The sequence below is a fragment of the Megalobrama amblycephala genome, linkage group LG10 (assembly GCF_018812025.1).
Source record: "Megalobrama amblycephala isolate DHTTF-2021 linkage group LG10, ASM1881202v1, whole genome shotgun sequence".
Classification (NCBI taxonomy): domain Eukaryota; kingdom Metazoa; phylum Chordata; class Actinopteri; order Cypriniformes; family Xenocyprididae; genus Megalobrama; species Megalobrama amblycephala.
Genome location: NC_063053.1, coordinates 12307291 through 12325692, shown reverse-complemented (window position 1 = coordinate 12325692; position 18402 = coordinate 12307291). Strand labels below are relative to the sequence as shown.

General features: G+C 39.2%; 1 protein-coding gene across 4 annotated transcripts in view; it reads left to right on the top strand.

The window, feature by feature from the left end:
* Positions 1-16105, top strand: part of srbd1 (S1 RNA binding domain 1) — a 63657-nt gene extending 47552 nt beyond the window's left edge. For all 4 annotated transcript variants that reach the window (XM_048204614.1, XM_048204613.1, XM_048204612.1 and 1 more), the window contains exons 17-21: positions 1069-1175; positions 2612-2779; positions 3777-3926; positions 12458-12642; positions 15495-16105. In XM_048204614.1, the coding sequence (XP_048060571.1) occupies positions 1069-1175; positions 2612-2779; positions 3777-3926; positions 12458-12642; positions 15495-15787 (903 nt within the window). In that variant the 3' untranslated portion in view covers positions 15788-16105. The remainder of the gene's footprint in view (positions 1-1068; positions 1176-2611; positions 2780-3776; positions 3927-12457; positions 12643-15494) is intronic.
* Positions 16106-18402: the final 2297 nt, after the last annotated feature.

Below are 18402 nucleotides of genomic sequence, written 5' to 3'. Positions count from 1 at the left end.
TTTATTTCCCAGTGTGTCGAACTCCACAGAAATGGTTTAAAGAGTACAGTATAATGTTTACATTTTGCTATATATTTTTTTTTTACCTGTATGATGCTGTTTCATATTAATTAATTCATAATCTTTTTTCGATAATCTGTTTTACATCACAATATGGAAGAAAAGATATGTTGCTACTTTGGTTTCTTTACAACTTTCAATTTTAGTGAAATGATCCAGTTTTACCCCAAGCCACCATAGTCGACTTTACCTAGTACATACAAATCTTGTTCTAAGTGGGGAAGGTGTTCATCGTAATGAGTTCTCCTAAATGAAGTATTGCACATTCGTCTAACAAGGTTTCAAGCACTGGTATAACTTCTTCCATATGAATACTGGTCCCAATGCAAAACAGACAAAGGCTTGTCAGAATTCCCTGCTTGCTCCTAATTTTGGTCAGTTTTGGATTTGGCCTTGCGGTTTTCTTTGCTTTGAATTCCATCTCCATTTTAGAAAACCGCCTCCAAAGTGTGAAAAGTTCGGCTGGATTAACTTTATCAATTCCCTGCACTTAATGGAAAACCCCTGTGAGAGGACTTTGAAGTGTCACAGATGCTTTCCAATGAAAACAGCCTCAGACCTTCTCTCCGTGTCTCTTGAGGCAAAGCGATCCACTGGCTGCCTTTTTATTCAGCCGTCTCTTTTTTCCTCCTCATACCAGCATGAACACCACAAAGTATTTAGGGTTACCGTTTGATTGCCAGTGACACGACATTGGCCTTGCGAAACGGCTTGTTTTTGGAAAGTGACTGAGACAGCACGATTTGTTGCTGAGATATCTAATAGATGTAGACTTTCTTGACATTTCAGATGACGCAGAGTAAAAAGTTGTAATTATTTTCAAAGTAACCGTAGTGATTTAGTGAACTTTGAATGTACATCAAAATTGCGATTTGAATCGATTCAGCATACTAGATAAAACATCCTTCAAGGTGTTTGATTTCAAGTTCAGAGCCCAGGTCAAAAACAGAGCCCTTCCTTCTCCTTTCTTACACAAACACACGTTCTAAGACTGGTCACTCTTTCCAGCACGACGTGTCGCAGAGTTTGCTCAGGGCAGCGCTGGACGGGGTGGTGCAGGAGTGTGTGAGCTTCGTGGGAGTGGACATCAACATCTGTTCAGAGACGCTGATGAGGTAGAGACCAAATACTTTCCAGCAGGAGTCACAACATGGCAACTTCTCACTCGCCTCCCCGCTATTGCTTAGCACTCTGTTTAGTCTGACACCCTACACGTCGTGCGCTCGCACACACACACAGTCTCACGAACCGTAACATCTTTTCACTTCCCCACTACACACAAACATTGTGATCTACATACACAAACATTGCTGTTGCCTAACATATACACAAATTGAGATATATAGCCTCGAATATTAGTCACATAAACTTACAGAAACACTGAAATGTACACATTCGTTATATCCACTCGCTCTGTCTAATACCTTGTAGGATTTCGTGAGTAATTGCAAATTGTTTGCACTATGGAAAAAAGTGGCTTGGAATAATATGTTTCCAGAATACAAAAAGAATCATGTCTACATGCCCCTCGATGTGCCTTAAAAATGTTTTTCATTTACACAGCTTATTCTTTAAAAAAAAAAAAACCTTCCTTCAACACTATAGAGGTAAGTATGTGTACTTAAGTGAGTTTAAAAAAATATTATGATGAAAGCAGGTAGACTTGCATATTTCATCAATACACTAAATTCAGATACATGTAAGCATTAGACTGAAACAGGCACACATTTCACAAAGATCAGATTGCTATATTTAACTCTTTAGGCTTATGCCTATGACTTATAGTGTACTTAGACACACATACATCACTATTCTGAGCTAGAAAGCTGTATGATCCCATTAAGAGGCAGGGTTAAATGCTCGTGAGGTAGGCTGGGATCAGGTCATCTGTTTACCTGACTTTAAATGAGCTCTCCGTACCAGAACTCCAGACGACGTGTTCGTGGCTCCAGCATTATTTCGCCCCTTATTTATAAGTGATGACATACAATGTTTACATAGCTGCTTTTAGGGGAGCTGCCACTTCGAATTGCCCATACCGTGTCACAAAAAACTTCTCAATGCCTTTCTGTTTTGTATGTAAAGGTCAAAAAGATTATGAGATCTTAGGCAGCCATCTGGTAATTCTGCTGGAAAATGTTCTCAATATTTTACTAATATCTGACTTCTTGTTTGTGAATATATAGGGATTACATAAGTATGAAAAGGAATTTCCATGGCCTTGGGTGGACTTCTGAAGTGAAGTTCTTTATCCAGGATGTGTGGTTAATGCTGGGTATTGACATATAAAGCAATGACTAATTCTAAAAACAAACTGTAATTGAACCAGGCGGTCAAACGGGAAGATGTGAGAGATTACATTTAGGCTTTTTGGACTACATATCTGTAATATCTGACAGATTAAACATCATTGTGACCTCAGATAAGATGTATCTTAGGATGCCATTTCTGAACATCAGAGAAAAATAGCAATACTAGCTAATCAAGATCATCAGGACAAAAAGTGTGTGTGTTTTTTTTTTTTTTTTTATTGTTCATTTTGTTTTATCAGGCACATAGCAGGTCTGAATGCAGGCCGAGCACGCAGTATTATGGAATGGAAAGAAAAGAACGGACCTTTTCTCAACAGAGAGCAGCTGAAACTGGTCAAAGGCCTTGGTCCTAAGAGCTTTCAGCAGTGTGCCGGCTTCATCAGGATCAACCCCGAGACAGTACGCAGGTACACGGCTGGGTCATGCCACTTCTACTTCTACATGTTTTTGCACCGAGCTACCTTTATATACCTTTATGTTTTATAAAAGGCCTGTGTATAAAGTGATATAAATTATTTGTCTAAACATTAGCCATGAATTATTAAATATTTTCATATTGTCGGATGCTTCCGTTAAGATGTGCCAGTGGATTACCTATTAGTGATGACTTTTGCCTCAATGCTAAGAAATTAAAATACTATTACAAACACTATTAATATCAAAAATGCTATTAGATAATGTTAAAATACTTTTCACTGTGTTCAAATTTTCTTAATATTAAACCCTTTTCTGGCTGATTGATAAATTTATTTAGGGATTTTTTTTACTTATTTACTTGTTTTCTTAGTTGAATTAATTTATTTGGAGCAAAGTGGGACAGGTTGTCTCACTGGACCATTTTATACTTCTCATAATTATTTGTTATAGGCAGTTCTTTGAAGACAATGTTTTTATTAGTTTTCCTTATACATATCATACCAGTACAAACAATAAATTAATACACTGTATACAAAAAATATATAATAATAATAATAATAATAATAATTATTATTATTATTATTATTATTATTATTATTATAGAAATAATCACTGTAATGCACAACAAGGTTGGCAAGTCACAAATCAGGCATGGACCTAATATTAGTCATCCTTTGAAGTAACAATCTGAATAAAATTCTCCCACATGTCAACATCTATGTGATTTCCATTCAATTTAGCTAACATTTTTCATATGATACACTCTCAATCATAAATTCAGTCCTTATTTTAAGTGTAGGACATTGAATATCTTTCCAAAATGTAAGCATCAATCATACTGAATCTTGTTATACCCAGTTCTGATCTCAGTTGACATCTTATCTTATCAGAAACATCTTATTTCTCCTTGCAGAAAGCAAGTAAAAAGTGGCACGTTACCCCAATCTCCCTTTTTACTGTAATGTTTTGTAATTGTGCTTCATACAGTATCAGCTGCAGAGGGAACGAAGACCTTGAGGTTCCTCAGAAACAGACAACTGAGAAGAGAAAAGTCAAGGGCTCTGGTAGCACCTCTAACCGGTTTAACCCTCTGGACCAAACCTGCATCCACCCTGAATCCTACAGCATTGCTTTGAGGTGAGAACAGAGCGTGGCACTGAACTATCATATTACTGTACTACAGCAGATGATCATTGGATCTGCTTAAGGATTGACCCAAGTGGTAGCGAGTGTTTACCTCAAGTGGGAGCATCTGGTCCTGTGTTGCTCAGCGTGAGAGTTGTGCGAGCTGCTGCCGCCTGTATGAAAAGCACATTCAGCGTGTGCTCAGCACTCTCTGGCAGTGAATGACGCTCTTCCCACAGCTGTGCTGCTCAAGTCTGTTTAGACTACTCCAATCTGACACTTGTGCCTGTTGCTTCCAGAAGATGTGCACACGGATGCCCTGTGGTTTGGATGTGCTTGCATGCATGACAGCTGCAAGTTAAATCAAAATCAGTGTGTGCATGTGAAAGAGGTTTTTTTAAAATTGAATATGAACCGTGGGCACGGCATCCGAGCGCTGTGGAATTTGGAGGATTTATTGGTGAATTGCAACTATAATTTAGAAACAAGACATTCATTCATTGCCTATTACTCACTTTTTTAATTTCCTCCATAGTTGATGTCGTACTTTGGCATTAGGTGTAGCACAGTGTGTGTATCAGTGCAATTACACTTCATTTGTGTCACTTTGTGTGTGTGTGTGCAGTTGTGTACAAACGTCTGAGACTACATTGAAAATCCGGGATTTTTTTTTTGTTTTAAACCTGGAAGTTGTTTGGTTTAAAAAAAAAAGTAAAACAAAGAAAGTTATGACTTAAAAATATTCTTAAAAATTATGACTTAAATTATTTTTCTGGCAATTCTTATTCTGGCCTATTTGTAGGTCATTAATCACATGAAAAAGCACATTTGTGACATATTTATTATTATATAATAATCTGTAATTAATGTGTGTATAACATTTTTATATATTCAAAAGATAAAAAATATAGAGAGATTGATTACAGCAGTCAGAAAAGAGAATGTTGTTGAATTTGCCGTCACTCCCTCAGCCGTTGTATTAGAAACACCCTTGTAGTCGTGCTAATTTGTTTTACAAAAAAGGTCATGTAAAACAAAGTATAGCATTATAAATGTATATGAAAAAAATCTGAAATACTAGATTTGCGATGTTGATAACCGTGGAAACACATCATCACGGTCTGTGAAAAGGGTCCATTGCAAACATTCTAATTTATGTTTGTAATTTAATACAAATTTTCATTGAAAATATAATATTTTAATAGAATTAAAATAGAATTTTAATAGAACTGTCATTCTGAGACTTGTGGGCATCACTGTATATGCATGTGTGACCTGTGTGTAAGTGTATGCATGTCTGTCCACTCGTTCTCTGCCTGATCTGTCATCAGAGGCGCCTTTTGGGGTCAGAGGTCTAATAAAGCCACTTAGGGGTATGGAGTGGGGGAATAATCACCCTGTCATATATCCTCCCTCCTCTCCTCCTCTTCTGTTTGTTTTCATTTCTCTCCGTTAGGCTTCATTTCCGACTAAACCAGGCAGAAAAGCCTCCCTTGCAGTCCCTCGTATTATCACCATTCTCTATCGTTACCAAATGCTGTGCTAATGGACGTTGCTCCACTCCAATTGTCATCATGAGCCCAGGCATATTTTTCTTGGAGTAACAGGATTTGATTAAACATGGCCACCAGCAGTGCTGAGTTGGTAATGTAGCGCCCAGCTAATGTAGCGGACTTTAAACAAGGGTTTCTAGGGGGCTTGGGAGGAATTCTGGGTATTGCTAATAAATTGTATCAAATATGTTGCGAGCTTCAGCCAGGGCTGGAATCATAAGGCTAATGATGCGAGCAGAACCATCTGAGCAATGGCTTTATAATGATGATGACAAGCTTGACATATTCCCAACAATCTGTAACCCATTTCTGCACTGGGTTCATCACTCTTGTCCTCTGTTTCACCAGCTCATTCTCTTTCCTGTTGCAAAATTATTGGACGGCTCTTTTTCACATCCTTTCTCATTTTCATTCATAGCCCTGTTTATATATCAATGCAGCAGTTAATAAGAATAGAAATTAAATGAAAATTCACCCCTCTCTGCATCAGTAACTGGTTTGCACTTAATATTTGTAAAGTCGGGACAGGAGGTGGCTTAAATCAGTCACACATTGTGCTTGTGAAAACATGCAGCTTGCCTTCCTCCATTTCGTGAGTGATTTCGTTGCACGTCGGGCGCTTTGCGAAGCGTGGGCCAGTGGACCGTAATGGCGGATCATGTTACTCTAATGTGATGAACTTGATACTCTTAGCCCCACCACTTCACACTCATACACACACAAATACACATACACAATATGTAATGCTGACCCTTTGATTGACCATCTATAGTATTTAAGTATTAGCTGTGAAAGAAAGGTTGATGTTAGCACTTATTGGAGACTCTTTGGATATGGAAATCATAACCAAAATAAGCTCTGACTTTACACTTGACTGGTTTACGTTGGATATTTATTTTATTATAGCCAATAACCGAGAGTGCTTACTTTGTTTTTCATTATTTTGCGAGAGCATGAAGAGGAAGGTAGTGATTAGGGCTGTCACAATAAACTGGTATTGGCGATAACCATGATAATCATGATTTAAAAACTAAATATTGATGTTGTGTTAATACTACACCTATGATAATATCGTAAATAATCCAGCGCTAGAAATCTGGTTGACACTTCTACCGTATTGCACCTTAACGCAGATTGTTTCCCATTTTGAAATGGTAATAGAGAAGATGACAAGGCAGTGTGTTGCTAGTACTGCCGCACAAAATTGTTTCAGAGAAGATGACAGATGAAAGCGAGACACTCTACCCACACCTGAAATAAATTAGCTCGCAAGTGGGAGTTTTTTTTTTTTTTGGATTACGTATAAATGACTGCAGGAAGTGCCGATCAACAGTAAGTTCTTTTTGTAAATATTTTATACAGTTAAATCCTGTTCACACCAAGAACAGTAACTATAAAGATAACTATGATGATATCTACTGTATATAAGCATCCACTACAGTTATGTTGCCTACCACTTTAAATGCTCAAGCTCTTTAAATTCAGGTAGAGTGTGATTGGCTGTCGATGTTTTTATTTTGTTCATCAACTGGAAACAATTTTTCTGAAATTGATTCCAATGATTTCGTTCCTATGTGTCATTATTGTTAAAGTCCCCTTGTAGTCAATAATTATATCCCTTAAAACTCATCTTTGATCATCAAAATTACACATTTAAAAAAATTTTCCTGTGGAAAAAAAAATTTGTTTATGCCTTAAAATAGCTGGAATGTAACTTTACACACTTTTACCTCATTTATTATACGCGGATCTATGAATATGTTAATTAGCCCCGCCTCCACTCACTCGCATACACTCAAGAGATCCACTCTGTAAACTTTTACTCAACTTACTGAGGTAAACGCTGCACAATGGTATCGCTTTTTACAACGCCAGACACGAAACGGTAATTAATATGATTAGCCTTTTGCTTGACTACATTATCAAACAGCTAATAATGTGTTGCTAATGTTACACAAACCATGCTCCCATTCGCGAGTCAGACAGCTGCCTTCTAACAATCAGTATCCTTACAAACGCTTTGAACAACTTTACGTCAGTGGAGAAAGGCATGTAATTCATTATAACATCGTTATATACATCATGCACCCGCTATATTGCCAAATCTACCCGATTTTTTTTATTTTTATATCAACAGAAAAATATACCAGGATGTTCTCTTGAAACTCTCCTGCTTCAGAGCGGTCATGGTTGATGATATGCTAAAACCTGCCAACACATTGACATGATTGGTTACAAGGTAATTTGCGATGTCAGAAACACCAGCGATTTTAAACCGCGTCTTTTTTCACTGCAGTTTTAAATAGAAAATACTCAGCAATGGTGTTGACTTATGAATTTAGACATGGTTTTCTTAAAGCATATTAAAAACACCACATGGATGTCCATAAACAAAATTAAAAACTTGATTTTCACCACAGGGGGACTTTAAAGTTGTGGTGTGGACTTACCCATTCTCATAGAATTAGAATGATGATTAAAACTTGTTATCGTTATCGTCCTTGGTGTAAACGTGCCTTTATGGTTATTAATTCTTATGGTTTTTCAAATATCTATAGATGTCATAATAATATTCGTATATATCGTTAGTTCTTTTGGCCATGATAATTGTGTAATAAAAATCGGATCTTGTGACAGCCCTAGCAGTGACAGAACAGTTCACCCAAATATAAAAATTCTGTCATAATTTACTCGCCCTCCATATCACTTTCTTCTGTGGAACACAAAAGAAGATATTGTGAAGAATATCCTAGACACTCTTTTTCATATAATAAAAGTAAATGGGGACAGATGCTGTAAAGCTTCAAATTTACCAAAAAAAAAAAAAAAATCATAAAATTGCTCCATATGACTGTAGCAGTGTTCCAAGTCTTCTGAAGTCATATGATAGCTTTGTGTGAAACAGACCACTGAAAATCTTGCTCTCTGAAGCTTTTAAATCAAATATGCCGCTGTTAGATGTCGCATTAGGTTTAATGTAAATTATGACCGTTTTCATTGTGTGAATTATTACTTTGAGTACTTTTCTGTCTTCAACAACCAAGCAACACACAGATCCATTTTGCCATTATGAGCATTGCCAAGATGACTCTGAAGAAGTGAATAGCTCTTCTTCATCATCTTCAATGCAGCATTAGTAACTTATTTTTCTCAGGGATGATATCAAATTTCTTACATTCACTGATGACAAAGAATTAACTTCAGGGTTACTGCTAAGGGGACCACACACTAAAGCAGCCTCATTGTGTCTGGATAGCCTCTATCATTGGGCCCACCCAGTAGCTTACGGTGTGGGGAACAGAGGCCTCATCCACAGCGCTCCTTGGCGGAGCTGCTTTTCATTATGCCCAGAGGATAAGGCAGACTCCGCTCTTCTGGATCCAAAAGAGCAGCAGCCCTGGTACCCCCTAAACACTAACACACCAGAGGGAAACATAAGCCCAGCTGAGACCCCCTCCAGAAACCTGAGCCCTTGGGCCAATCGCCCACCTCCGCCACACTCACACTGTAGCTGTTCATAAATCACTCAAGATTTCTGCTCTCCACCCTCCTCTCTCTCTCTCTCTCTCTCTCTCTCTCTCTTCATCTCCATTCTGTCCTTGTGCCAACTATGGCGTTCCAGAGGGACAGCTGGAGGGAAGCACAGTGTCCCTGACCAACATCACGAAAATCTGTGAAGTACTAGTGGAGGATGATGGGTAGTTGCTGTTGGGCAGTATGAGTGCTTGAGTAATTTGTTGAAATTGGTACAAGTACAGGGCACAGGTATATGTGTGAAAGTCATTTACAAGCACTATAAGCTTGAGTCGGAATTTTCAATTTTCCGTTGGAATTTGGTTCTTTTTATGTATGATTTTTAATATTCTTTATATGGTGATCAAACCATATGTTTGTTGGTTTGACCGTTAGTCCTGTTGTTGCTCTGGAGTCTGCAGAGAATGCAATGCCACTTGAAACACTCGGTTCTGCAGTTCTTTCATCGAATATTTTACTTTCATCCACAGTGTGTGTTCGTATCTGTTACTCTTTGCATTTTCATCACCTCATAACTCCAAGGCCCAAAAGAATTATTTTTTGTTTCACTATAGATCTAGTTCTGCTCTAGAACTGTTAGGTGTTTCAAAGTGAGCATGAAAGGCTTTTGGAACTTCTGTCTTCAAACAGCATGTTCCAGAGTTGATGAATTTGCAATATTCTTCTAAATGAGAGACCTTTTGCCCTAGGTTAGTCATTTGCAGAAACGCATCCAAACCATCTCCGTATTCTGCGCACAACTTTTCTTTTACAACCTTTCACCACTTTCAGCAAACATACAGTAAATGCTCTGTACACGCTATCAGCATCCCTCCTGTCGATCATACACTTTTTCAGGAGGGTGAGTCGAGAAGGAGCAATGATGTGTTTGTATGAGTATTAGTGTTGTATATCTATGTGCAAGCTCGGACAGTGTGAAGTTGTCTAAGTACATACAAAAGAACGAGTGTGAGTAGATTTGCCTGTCACTGTTGCTGTCAAGCGCTCTATCTGCAGCAGGAAATGGGTGGGGCCTGAACCCACCTGCCCTGTCAGTCAAACAGAGGACAGCTGCACTGGCGTCAGGCTTTCACGACGACGGTCATCCATCAGCAAGCTGGCTCAGCAGGTCCGCCCCCTCCTCTTGCCAAAACTCACATTCCAGTAATGCCCAGGACCCCAGCATTCCACAGCCACCTCTGGACAGCTTGACCCCCTGCTACAGGCTTGTTGCACGCTCCAGGACATGTGTGTCCCTGTAGAGGTTATACTGCTCATTTGCACCATGTTCTGATGAGAGCAGTATTCAGGCACGTACTTAGTGTTTATATGAAGGCGACATGAGGAATTATGGACTGGCCTTTTTTCATTGTGTGTTACTTTACATTTAAAAGGGTCCTTTTTCAACTTTATTTAGTGTGTAATGTTGCTGTTTGAGCATAAACAACATCTGCAAAGTTACGAAGTTCAAAGTTCAATGCAAAGGGAGATATTTTCTTTTACAGAAATCGCTTTTTAAGGACTACAACAAACGGCTGGTAGGGACTACAACAAGCTTCTTCCCTGGTTTGTGACATCACAAACCCTAAAATTGACATAAAACCCTGCCTCCAGGAACACACAAGGGGGTGAGGCCATGTTGGGCTGCTCTAGAGAAGAGGAAGAGTTGTTGTAGTAGAGTGTTGTTACCATGCGTCATTTTACAAGCGAGGGTCAATTCAACGCTGGATTTGCACAAAAGATTAACATGACGGCACATGCTAGTTGATGCGTTGAATCAACTCCACAGCAACTACATAAATTTATCCACTAACCGTTCAGAAACTTCCAGTTGCATTCTAATAGTTGTAACTTCTTCCTGACTCTCTCCATCAGTGTCCGAATCTGGTTTGAACAAAGTAAGGCTGAACATTATTACTGACAATCGTCATTTTGGCTGTGTGTGAGATTCTGCAGCTTTTTGTTGTTGAGCAACCAAAGCATGAGCTGTTAAAGCTCCGCCCTCTTTTGGAAAGGGGCCGGTAGCAGCAGCTCATTTGCATTCAAAGGGACACACACAAAAATGGTGTGTTTTTGCTCACACCCAAATAGGGGCAAATTTGACATTTATAATGTTGTAAAGCCTAAATTCACTTTGTTCCTTTTTTTTATTATTATTATTATAATTTTTATTTAGACAATACTGTATATAATTTTATTATCAACCATTTTTCGGTTATTGGCCATAAGACAAACATAATTATTGGCTTATCAATATTAGCTAGAATTTTAATGTGGGAACATTTCTTATGGGTATGAATTATATTAATGATTCTGCATTGATGCAAAATTTTAATCTAATTATTTAATCTTATTTATTGATTGAGAAAGCATACATAGGACAAAACATTGAAGATAGATCATTTTCATGAGATCTGAAAATTCTGGCACTAAAATTACAATGAATAATAATAATAATAATAATAAAAAAAAATGAATTAAATTAATTTTTAAAATTGCAATATTTTTAGTTACAGATTGTTCCAGTCTTATCAGGCAGGCATCTTTTAATGATGATTATGATGATGTAATAATATTTGTTAATAATGTTATACACACACCCTCAAGCTGAGAAATGTGGTGGTTAAAAAAAATGCCATAAATGTATAATCTGGAAGTGTCACCTCTGGGCATTTATTTGTTATCAGTAATTTCAATGCAACTCCCTAAACCAAAATCAAACCATGATGTGCCTAAAGATTCCCACCCATACATATGTTGTGCATTTACTGTACATGTTGTGATCATTTTTCTATTTACGGTATATGGGCCTAACAGACAGACCTACTATGCAACACAGTATGAAGCTGAAGTTTAAGCACTGTCTCAGTGTTGCAGTTCATGATCACATTATGAAAATATTGGCTCATCCTGAGCCAGAGATTATGGGCTGTGCCAAGTAATAGGCCATGTCTGGATCGTTTTCGCTGGCTGTGTTTGGTCTGTGTTCCTGCTTCACTGCTCAAGCATCAGCACTAACCTTTTCCTTTAATGTATGGTGCTCACAATGCGGTTAGATTTATGAAGGGAGACAGAGTCTTCATCTCTGGGACTCTAGAAATCAAGATTTAGGGCATAATTAGTCTCACCTCCCCTCCCATATCTACCTCCTCTCCCAGTCTTTGCTCTCCTCCACTCCGTGTGTCGACCTTCAGGCTCCTTGCTGGTGTCGGGGGAGTTCCTCCACGTGTGCTGGGCTCTGGGAAGGGCTATTAAAAAGCCATTCATTAAGACACCACCTCCCATGGACCTCAACAAACCTCACTGCCTTACCACAATATCTGAATCAAGTATATGCGTTTCTATGTGATACGTTTCTGAATAAGATTTAAACTTTACAGAAGGTTTTATAGAAAACGTCCTTAAACTGATAAAATGCACTTAATTTATTTCTTCACTTGACAAGACTAATTTTCAGTTCTTGCTCTCTTCATTCAGGTTCTTGTCTCAAATAGGGGGCAGTTTGGATCAGATGGGTACTGCTGTTCTCAGGCAGAGTGTTGAGAGCAGTGTTAAGAGCAGTGGTCTGGATGTCTTGGCCAAATTTCTGGACACCACACCTGAGACTCTACAGCTCATTGTGGATGGACTCATTCAGCCGCCTGGCTTTGACATTCGTCAGGGTAAGAATCAATCTGTGACATGCTCACACTGTTTCCTCTCTGTAGAGGACAGTATAACCTTTGTATATGAAGATATTTGCAGGGCTAAAAAAATTACCCACTGTTCCGGCAAGTTAACAACTGTCACTTGCCCTTTCCGGGTCAGTGCTGTGTTGCCTCCATCACATTTGTTGATCTTGTACATTCATTTTTATGTCTTGAGTTGCATTATAGCTGTGAAATGTCCTGCATGTTGCAAATTGCAATAAAAATGTATAATTCTTTTGTGTTGGGTCCAGTGGAAATTGTAACTACATGTCCAGCAGGAAAAAAAAAAACACTTTGGCCCTGTTTACACCTTATATCAAGATGTATTTTGGATGATCGGATCACAAGTAGACGAGGGAGACACATACCCATTTAAACCTGGTATTTTTAATCTGTCTCTTTTTATCCACTTTCAACCACTTCCTGTCCTGATTTTTTTCAATGGGAGGGTCTATTAGTGGGTAAATGTTTCTTTTTCCAGATCTTTTGATCTAATGGACAAAATAAGCTTGCCAAATTTACCTACGAATGAACCCAGAGACGACTGAAAAACACAGAGAGCAGCAGCTTTTGTTTCTGCTCTGACAGCCACAAGACCGGCCGAACGCTGTGAGTACATGTTAGAAATCAGGAATGGTGAGAGAACATTGTGCTTGGTACATTTTTCGTCTTCAAAACAAACTTGGGTCTTGAGCCGACAAATTTTAAATCCCATCTGGCTAGCACGCTTCCTATAATTTTTATGCATTAGGTCAGTTGGTGGAGAGTAGGTGGTCTTTTGCGCTGTTTGGACGCATTCGACCACATGAGCGTCTACACTACAAAAGCAATCCGGTCGAATGTATTTTCCACTACCTCTGGAAATGGTTGAAAGTGGACAAGCTCAAAGTTTTTCACCCCATTTACACCTGTATTTAGTGTCATCCATTTGTGATCTGATCGACCAAAACCCATCTTGATACCAGATGAAAAACGGCATTTGAGCAGCTTTTCCAACACACTTTCATGGCACTTTGTGACCTCTTTAGATTTTGGTGAATTGGTTGCAAATTTGTATTGTATTATTTTGTAAGGTCTTATTTGTACATTTTCATACAGTGAGGGTTAGTTCTTTGCATGCTTCGTTTTTTTTTTTCTTTAAAAATTAAATGTTTTTGTTTGATTTTATATGAAATTGCCAACTAAAAAATTTGTTACATTTTCTCATGAGATTGGGTTGGCTTTTCCATACAATGCAAATGTTTTGAACTTTCTATAATGTGTTTTTGTATCTTAGCCTGTGGCAGCATTTTAAGACAAAAGTTTACCGTACCTCACTGTAACACTCGGATGAAGATTTTGAAATTAACTTAACACAATACAGACCACAGTATCAAAGTACTTTCTCAACATGGCCGCTACACAGATCATAGACAATGCTGGCATCTCGTTCTCTTTTCCTCCCTCCCATTTAACGATTCCCCTCCCGTCTCCCCTGAGACAGTCTCTTGTCTGTGAGATGACTGGGCGCCGCTCCAGGCTTTTGAAGTCTTGCCGCGTAATTTGGGGGAAGACCCGCATTATTAAAGCAGACCTGCCGAAAGATATATCATTAATGAGAGAGAAAGCTGCGTAAAGAGGAAAGCAGAGTAGCCTTGATCCCAGCTCTAAAATCCCCCAGTGACTCTCCGAGTGAATAAAAACGACCAAACAACAAACGCCTCTTCTGGTTTTTATGTTAAGCTCAGACATCTGAGAAGACATTGTTTTCCTTCTGCGGGTGTTGATAGTAAATGTTATGTTTCATTAAAGGTGACAGGATTATAATTGAGATAAATGTCTTAATGTGTTTTCAGGGTTGGGGAACAGAGTTCATTATATTCAGAAAAAGGTTTTCTTTGGGAATAGGAGTGGGTTTTATTTCCGTACTTGAAAAGATGATGGCAATGTTCGTTGAAGTTGAATTAAGACTCTGCTGGAGGAAAAACTCTATTTGTAGATCTTTTAGAAATAAATTAACCTGAAAATGCCACGCACACACACACACAAAAAAACAAAACAAAACAAAAACAAACTTTTGCTCATATGTGAATAAATTGTTTTTAAACATCATTGATCGAGACCATTAGTAGCACTGGTGATGATATGTCATCTCGTCAGTGTTATGCACTAGATGGGACACTAGCTTTCTCATTAGAAGGCTGCAGGCTCACTTCCGCTGGTTGGAAACCTGATGGGTTCTGCTCTGTAGCCAGCTGTATAAATAACTGCCATGTGAGTGGTGCTCTAGGTAAGGTGTCCCGGATAAGAATAATCAGAGATGAATGTTTCCTGGACTGCAGAGCCTGCTGAGAGGCCATGTTTATGTAAAAAGCACCTCCCAAAGAAAATCACCCAAAAAACGAGAAGAGGTTTGAGAGGCCTGGTAATATTATTTGTTTTAAATTATTAACCAAAGCTTGTTTCTAATGTCTAGCTTTGGAGTTCTTGGATCACTTTGAAACAGGGTCCTTAAGACACGCAGAGGAGGCGGCTAATGTCATTGGAAAGACATTCCACCTTCTTTCCATCTTTTTGTTTCTAACGGTACAGTCATATTTACCGTTGATTTCTGAGATTTTGCGAAATCCAGTTCAATAGGAATCCGAGTGATGGGGTGTTTTGCGCGAGGGCGAAAAAGTTCCCCATGAAGTCGGTCACACAAATTCGAAAGAGAACAAAAAGCTGCTTGGTTTAAAAGTGACTTCTGTGTCAACTGTCCATCATTCTTTTTTTGCCCACAAAATTTCAGTAATGTAACTGCAACTTTAACCCAATTATTTTCTTTTTTTTATTGTCCTCAATAGATTTTGAGCAGGCAGACTTCAAGCGAGAAATTGTGTCCATGAATGACCTGCACGAAGGCATGGTGCTGACGGGCCGTGTAACAAACACTGCTTTATTTGGAGCCTTTGTGGACATTGGAGTCGGCCATTCTGGTCTCATCCCAAAGCGTTTCATCAAACCGGATAAACTTCCTGTGGACCAGAGGCGAAGAAGCCTAGCTCTTGGCCCAGGTGAGCGGGTAGAGGTACGAGTCATGAATGTGGATCTTCAGAGGAAACGGATCAGTCTGGACCTCATTAGGGTTCTCAGATAGGAACTATAATTGAGGATTTACTGTAGTCAAGTGTAGTTAACTGTTTTCATGTGGAATAATGTATTTGTTTATGGAATTTTGCCATGTTTGACTGTGCTGAATGTGTTGAAAGAGAAAATGTCTTAGAAAATGTTTTTATTTGCACTTTAGCAAGTTTAGCAACTAATCTGTCCATAAATAATATTACATTGTTTTTCATATCTTGTGACAAAAAAGGTTCTATCATTTGTTCTTGTAAAAAAAAAAATTTTTTTCCACCTTTTGCTGTTACTGTAGTTTTCAAATCATTCAATAAAACAGATGTAATGTTTCATGAAACATGACAGGATTATAATTGAGATGTCTTCATATTCCCAAATATGATGATTCCCATTGCAAGTGACACCCTTCCTAAAATAAATAGGCAGTTACATGTATATGTATATATACACTATATTGCCAAAAGTATTGGGACACCCCTCCAAAACATTGAATTCAGGTGTTCCAATCACTTCCATGGTCACAGGTATATAAAATCAAGCACCTAGACATGCAGACTGCTTCTACAAACATTTGTGAAAGAATGGGTCACTCTCAGGAGCTCAGTGAATTCAAGTGTGGTACCGTGATAGGTTGTCACCTGTGCAATAATCCATTCTTGAAATTTCCTCACTACTAAATATTCCACGGTCAACTGTTAATGGTATTATAACAAAGTGGAAGCAATTGGGAACAACAGCAACTCAGCCACAAAGTGGCAGGCCACATAAAAATCACAGAGCGGGGTCAGCGCATGCTGAGGCACACAGTGTGCAGAAGTCGCCAACTTTCTGCAGAGTCAATAGCTACAGACCTCCAAACTTTGTGTGGCCTTCAGATTAGCTCAAGAACTGTGTAGAGAGCTTCATGGAATGGGTTTCCATGGCCGAGCAGCTGCATCCAAGCCTTACATCACCAAGTGCAATGCAAAGCGTCGGATGCAGTGGTGTAAAGCACGCCGCCACTGGACTGTAGAGTAGTGGAGACGTGTTCTCTGGAGTGACCAATCACGCTTCTCTGTCTGGCAATCTGATGGTTTGGTGGTTGCCAGGAGAACGGTGCTTGCCTGACTGCATTGTGCCAAGTGTAAAGTTTGGTGGAGGAGGGATTATGGTGTGGGGTTGTTTTTCAGGGGTTGGGCTTGGCCCCTTAGTTCCAGTGAAAAGAAATTTTTATGCTTCAGCATACCAAGACATTTGGACAATTTCATGCTCCCATCTTTGTGGGAACAGTTTGGGGATAGCCCCTTCCTGTTCCAACATGACTGCGCACCAGTGCACAAAGCAAGGTCCATAAAGACATGGATGATCGAGTTTGGTGTGGAGGAACTTGACTGGCCTGCACAGAGTCCTGACCTCAACCCGATAGAACACCTTTGGGATGAATTAGAGCGGAGACTGCGAGCCAGGCCTTCACGCCAACATGCCTGACTTCACAAATGTGCTTCTAGAAGAATTATCAAAAATTCCCATAAACTCCTTAACCTTGTGGAAAGCCTTCCCAGAAGAGTTGAGGCTGTTAAAGCTGCAAAGGGTGGGCCAGCTCCATATTAAACCCTACAGATTAAGAATGAGATGTCATTAAAGTTCATGTGCATGAAAAGGCAGGCGTCCCAAAACTTTTGGCAATATAGTGTATATGTATGTACAAACACCGATCAGGCATAACATTATGACCACCTTCCTAATATTGTATTTCTAATATTGGGACCTTTTGCTGCCAAACAGCCCTGACCCGTCAAGGCATGGACTCCACTAGACCCCTGAAGGTGTGCTGTGGTATCTGGAACCAAGATGTTAGCAGCAGATCCTTTAAGTCCTGTAAGTTGCGAGGTGGGGCCTCCATGGATCAGACTTGTTTGTTCAGCACATCCCAAAGATGCTCTATTGGATTGAGATCTGGGGAATTTGGAGGCCAAGTCTCAAACTCACCTCAACACCTCAAACTCATTGTTGTGCTCCTCAAAGCATTCCTGAACCATTTTTGCTTTGTGGCAGGGTGCATTATCATGGTGAAAGAGGCCACAGCCACCAGGGAATACTGTTTCCATGAAAGGGTGTACATTGTCTGCAACAATGCTTAGGTAGGTGGTACATGTCAAAGTAACATCTACATGGATGGCAGGACCCAAGTGCATCCTGGTGCCATGTGTTCCCCAGGTAAGCGACGCACATGCACCCAGCCATCCACGTGATGTAAAAGAAAACGTGATTCATCAGACCAGGCCACTTTCTTCAATTGCTACTTGGTCCAGTTCTGATGATCAGACAGATATGAATATCTTCTGCAGTTAATAATAATACTATTATTATTGAATATAATACTGCTTAAATATATAACTTAAATATTATTAATATTGTTCTTTTTACATAGATGTTTTTGTGTGTGTTTTTAAACCTACTGTTACTGTAGTTGTTTTTCTAGTACAGCATGATTATGATGCCTGAAAAGGGCATTTCAGAGGCCAGTGATCTAAACACTGGTATACCAACTGGATGCTGTTGCTATGAACCACTCAGGATGCAGCCGCAGTCACAGATGTCACCAAACTCATGCCTGTTTGATTGGCAGCCACTTATCAGGCAGTGAATGGGGAA